At 37.6% G+C, this 5400-nt stretch overlaps 1 protein-coding gene across 1 annotated transcript; it reads right to left on the bottom strand.

Moving 5' to 3' along the window:
- Window positions 1-1327: 1327 nt before the first annotated feature.
- LOC145103162 (putative LRR receptor-like serine/threonine-protein kinase At1g74360) lies at window positions 1328-4893 on the bottom strand. The gene is made up of 2 exons (XM_079040714.1): window positions 4674-4893; window positions 1328-4563 (listed from the first exon to the last, which is right to left on the bottom strand). Exons 1-2 carry the CDS (start codon window positions 4720-4722, stop codon window positions 1409-1411), a joined length of 3204 nt encoding a protein of 1067 aa, XP_078896840.1. The 5' UTR covers window positions 4723-4893; the 3' UTR covers window positions 1328-1408.
- Between the last annotated feature and the right edge of the window lie 507 nt (window positions 4894-5400).

Genomic DNA, 5400 nt, shown 5'->3' with positions numbered 1-5400 from the left:
AAAGTTGACTTATGATACATAGTTCTCATGTTGGGCTAAACCCATGTGGTGACCCATGGATACTCCATGGAGGTTTAAATCCATGGATCATGAGGAATATGGAAAGTCATGAGTTACATGGTGTAACCCTAATGTGCAAACTATATAAGAAGCCCCATAGCTCATGAAATTGACACTAAGGAGTGATTTGTGATAGACACATGAGGGCTAGCCGATTTTGAGTTTAAATAATCTTCTCTCAAGTTATTCCAATTGTTGGTGGTGTTGTGTAAACCATTTGAGGTGCAACACTTAGGGCACTAAGCTCTTTAAGGTCCAAGGAATCAAGCTACAACAAAAGGTATGTCATTCTACTATATTTCATATTGTACATACTCTGTAATATGCTAGTTAAGATGATACCTTGGAAAATTGATATTTGCATGTATAATAGAGAAAACATAGATCCAAGGTATATAGAGTTGCATGTACACCATAGGAGTGTTAGAATGCTCAAAACCCAACAAATTTATTAATCACATAACAAATTAACATATCAATTATCGATTTCCAATTAATATATTAATCACATAATATATTAAAAAATTGTTTTTCTCTCTCTCCTAATATCATTTCTAGCTATTTCTGGTTATGAGGGCAACTCAAAAAGAATTTTGCTTCTAATTGCAAGTTTATACTAATTTAGTTATGATCTTAGACACCTTACTCAAACAATAGGTACATCCTAAACATGATAATTATTCTTTATAATATTATGTTATGTGTTAAATTGATATTAATTAATATAAAACTTATCTTAATGTTTTAACTTTATTCAATATTTTATAAATATAGTTTATAATTTAACAAATGTCATCTTAATTTATTTATTTTTTGAAACGGCAATTCTAACATACTCATAAACTAGACATTAATTTACTTATGTCCACGACAGGACTTGAACCTTCAACCTCAATGAAGGATGACAACACATCAAATTCGAACAAATATTTAATTTGATTATATTTTTGTAATAGCAAGTTTTATAAAGCTTTTACATAAAAACAATGTAAATAAACATGTAAAAAATAACAAGTTGAGGGTGTTCTTTTTAGAATCCAAGAATCTATATAAGGTTTTTTTTTTAAATATTTGGGAATATAATTTTTTGGTATAGAAAATGATTTAAACAATAATGATGTGCGATGATGAAGTACTATTTGTTTTAATTTTTTTTCTTACTTCATTGTGGTGTATTCATCTGTTTTAATTTTTTTTTTACATCATTGTGGTGTAAAAGAAACAATGTTGGATTGAAATGATCTAAGATATAGTTATTAAAATGGAGTTTTAGTAAAAGATTAATTACACTTTAATACGTTTAACATTTAAGTACAACATACATATTTCTACATTTACATTCACATATTTAAAATCCTTTTGACCTAGCCGAAATTCGAACCAACGTTTCTAGCACCTCCTTCATATCAGGTCGGGATTGAGGTGCATCCACAGTGCACCTAACTCCTAATCGCAACAATTCACGCATTTCCGCCGCCCCTTCAGCTAGTCCAGACACCATAAGTGACACCGGAATCAAGGACCAACGCCCCATCACCCTTTTCGACCACTCCACCAAAGACTCTCCTCCTCCTCCTTCCACCGCCCTCCTCCCTGTCGCCAACTCCATCACCAATACACCATAGCTATAGACATCACCTTTTGTTGTGGCTTGCCATGTTTGGCCATACTCCGGTGCTACATACCCAATTGTCCCGGCCACCATCGTGCTAACATGACTACCACCACCATCAACCACCCTAGCCAACCCAAAATCCGTCACACGAGCCGTCCCCTTCTTGTCTAGTAACACATTGCTAGCTTTTACATCTCGATGAACAATTGGAGGATGACACTCATGGTGTAAGAACACAAGTGCATGTGCAACATCAATGGCGATATTGATTCGCCGCCTCCATGGGAACCCAATTCGATCGTGAATCACATCTTCTAATGTACCACCCTCCATGTACTCGTAAACCAATAGCTTTTCAGATCCATCCAAGCACCATCCATATAGTGTAACGAGGTTCGGGTGGGGCCACCCAAACCCGTTTCCTGTTAATACTTCCATTTCGGCTTTAAACTCTTTTTCCCCCTCTGCGCCTTCTCTTAGCTTCTTCTTCACTGCAACTACCCTCCCATCCGGCAAAACACCATGGTAAACCGTCCCAAAACCACCTCTTCCAATGATTCTATCATTCGAAAAGTTTCCTGTGGCCTTCAAAATGTCTGCATGCGTGAACGCGGTTTTGTCCAAACGGATTACCTTCACCCCATCTGATAACCATGGCGAAGAGTCATCATAGCCATTTCGTGGCTTTATTTCCGGCAGAAGAAACTGTGGTGGTTCCATGGTGGACTTGGTGGCCATGCAGATTATGATTGTCATGACACCACACACAAAGAAGGCAAGTAAAAGAAAGATGAAAATCAAAACCGCTCCCCATTTTGGCGCTATTGATCTTCCACTGGTAGAAGATGAGTTGTTTGTTGAATTTTTTATGAAAGAAGGCAGACGTAACAATGGATTACCGAGGAACGACCATATTTCAAAAGTTGCAAGTTGTCCTGTGTCTGGAATGTAGCCGGAGATATACGGATTGTAGGAGACATTAAAGCTGCTCAAATCTGTCAGATTGTTCAAGTTCGTCGGAAACGTCCCTGAGAAATTGTTATATGATAAATCAAGATTCCTCAAACACTTGAGGTTGCCAAGCTGCATCGGAACTCGCCCTGAGAATTCGTTCTGAGAAATATTGAACACGACGAGGGCCATATCGCCGATATCCGCCGGAAGTGTGCCGGAAAATTGGTTTCCCCCGAAGTGCACCATGCTGTAGTCACTCATCTTCCCGATACTTGAAGGTATCTGCCCAGATAAATGATTTCCACTGAGTTGAATATATCCGGATATTGTTTCTACTCGAACGTTCGTTTCAGGGAGACAAATCGGAAAAATCCCGTATCCTTTGAGCAACTTATCCCACAAATTCTTACATTTCTTCATGTTAAGAAGGGTATACACAAAACTGAATGGCTGGTAATCCGCCGGAATCCATCTTCTGAGTGTCGAACATTCTCCTGAGTCTGCAATGAGAGCGTCTTGTCTGTTTACTAGGAAAGTTGGCGTCGCGTTCTTGCCCATGTTGGTTAACGCCGGTGAAAAATGACCGGAAAGTTGGTTGTTTTGAAGATTTAGCCACAACAAACTCCTACAATTCCCTAATTCCGGTGGTATTTCACCCGTTAAAGAATTGTTTGCGATCATCAACCATAAAAGGGACGTCAATTGTCCAAAACTTGATGGGATTGATCCGGTTAAATGATTATTAGAAAGATCGAGAGCTTGAAGTCCTTGCATGTTTCCATATTCTGAAGGTATGCTGCCGGAGAATTGGTTGTTTGCAAGAAAGATGAACTTCAAACTTTCCATTTGAGAGACTTCGATCGGTAACTCGCCGGACAAATTGTTGTAACTCAAGTCTAGGTTTGATAGATTATGTAGCCGGAGTATTCCAGATGACGTTAACCCGCCGGTGTAGTTGTTTGAATGGAGGAACAAGGTTTTTACTTGAGTTAGCCGGCCAAATATCTCTTGTATATCACCTCCAAAATTGTTCCTGCTTAAATCCAAGAACTCCAGGTTCTGCAAACCGAGTAAAGTCGCCGGAATCTCGCCGGTGAAGGTGTTGTTGCCTAAGTAAAGCTGTTGAAGATTTGGAATTACTCCAAGCTCTCCTGGAATTTTCCCAGAAAAGTAGTTTCCCCACAAGTTCAAGATTGTTAAATTCTTGCAATTTGAAATGGTCGTCGGGATTTCTCCGGTGAATGCGTTTTCCGATAGGTCCAACGCCTGTAAACTGCAGTTGTCTGCGAAAATCCAGTTCTGGAGGTCGTTATTTAACCGGTTTTCGCACACTGCAAATCCCTTGAACCTGTGGAATCCAAACGACAGGTTTCCGGTCAAATAATTTGCGCTCAGATCGACGTACTCCAGCTTTGGGCACCCATCAATTGAGTTTCCAATTTCACCGGAAAAATGATTTGCCGAGAGATTAGCAACCACCAGACTGCTGCAAATCATCGGAAAACTCATGAAAATATCACCGGAGAGTCTGTTGACAGATAAGTCAAGAACTTCCAGACTACCAAGTCCAGTCAAATTAAGCTCACTATCAATCATGTTGTGTGACAAGTTCAATACTTTGAGGCTTTTACAGTTACCCAAATCCACCGGAAAGCTGCCGCCGATGTTGTTGGTTGATAAGTCGAGGTAGGCAAGCTCCGTCAACGCCGAGAAGTTCTTGAAAATCTTCCCGGCGATATTGTTGTTGGAGAGGTTTATCCCGACGACTCGGTTGCCGGAGCATGAAATTCCCGGCCATGTGCATGGTGAAGACGCTTGTGGGTCCCATTTGTTGTAATCACGTTGATTAACTTTATTCTCCTGTTCTAGGAATGATCTCAAATCGAGAAGTACCTCCTTGTCTAAGTCCAATAAGTCTCCAATGGCTTCTCTTCCTGAAATCATAGTCTCAGTCATGAAATCATAGTATTTCTGGCTTTTACTTATCAACTTCCATTTATAAATGTCGAAACAATTAGAAGGGATAACAACTAACAAGAATTACCTGAGACTAAAATCAAGAACACGATGAGTACAAACTTTTGTGTGGACATGATTCTGCTACTAAGTTTTCTGCTTTAAGAAATGTAGTTCAATGGATTCTTGTGATTCATGGTTCAAAGGAAGCAGAAAAGGTTAAAAAGAAAATCAAATATAAAAAAAAATGGTAAGGAAATATGGAATGATTCAACGGAAATATAGAGACCGCCTGCAGATGGAAAAATATGTTTTTTGGTATGACTTTTATATGTTAAGTTTTAGTTATTATCAATTTGAATCTTTTATAATTAATAAAGATAAAGATACGAATTTCAATTATAGTAGGATTGTAATACATTTTTGTTCTTTAATTTCTGAAAACTTTTTGTTTTATTTTTTGTTTACCTATGTTCTATATGAATAATTGGACGTTTACATCAATCTTTATATATTAGAAAACAGTTTAATGTGTTCTAACTAAAATTTGTCACGTTATTAGTACTCCAAACAAAAGAAATAATATTTAATTTCAAATGTGACAAGAAAATATTGGTTGATGATGTTTGAGTTCAAACTAATTAAACGTAAGTGTTGATATTTTAATGAACAATAATTATATGTGAGCTAGAAAGTCAAATTCTGACTTTAGTAAGGGATGTTAAGTTGTAATTTTGAAGGATAACTTATGCGAAATAGGACCAAGATTATAAACTTTTATTTTCATTGAAACTGCGACTTTAATTTAACATAAC

Source organism: Lactuca serriola, chromosome 4 (assembly GCF_051521515.1).
Source record: "Lactuca serriola cultivar US96UC23 chromosome 4, Lser_US96UC23_V15, whole genome shotgun sequence".
Taxonomy (NCBI): domain Eukaryota; kingdom Viridiplantae; phylum Streptophyta; class Magnoliopsida; order Asterales; family Asteraceae; genus Lactuca; species Lactuca serriola.
Note: the sequence above shows the minus strand (reverse complement) of the source record. Positions and strands in the feature narration are given on the sequence as shown.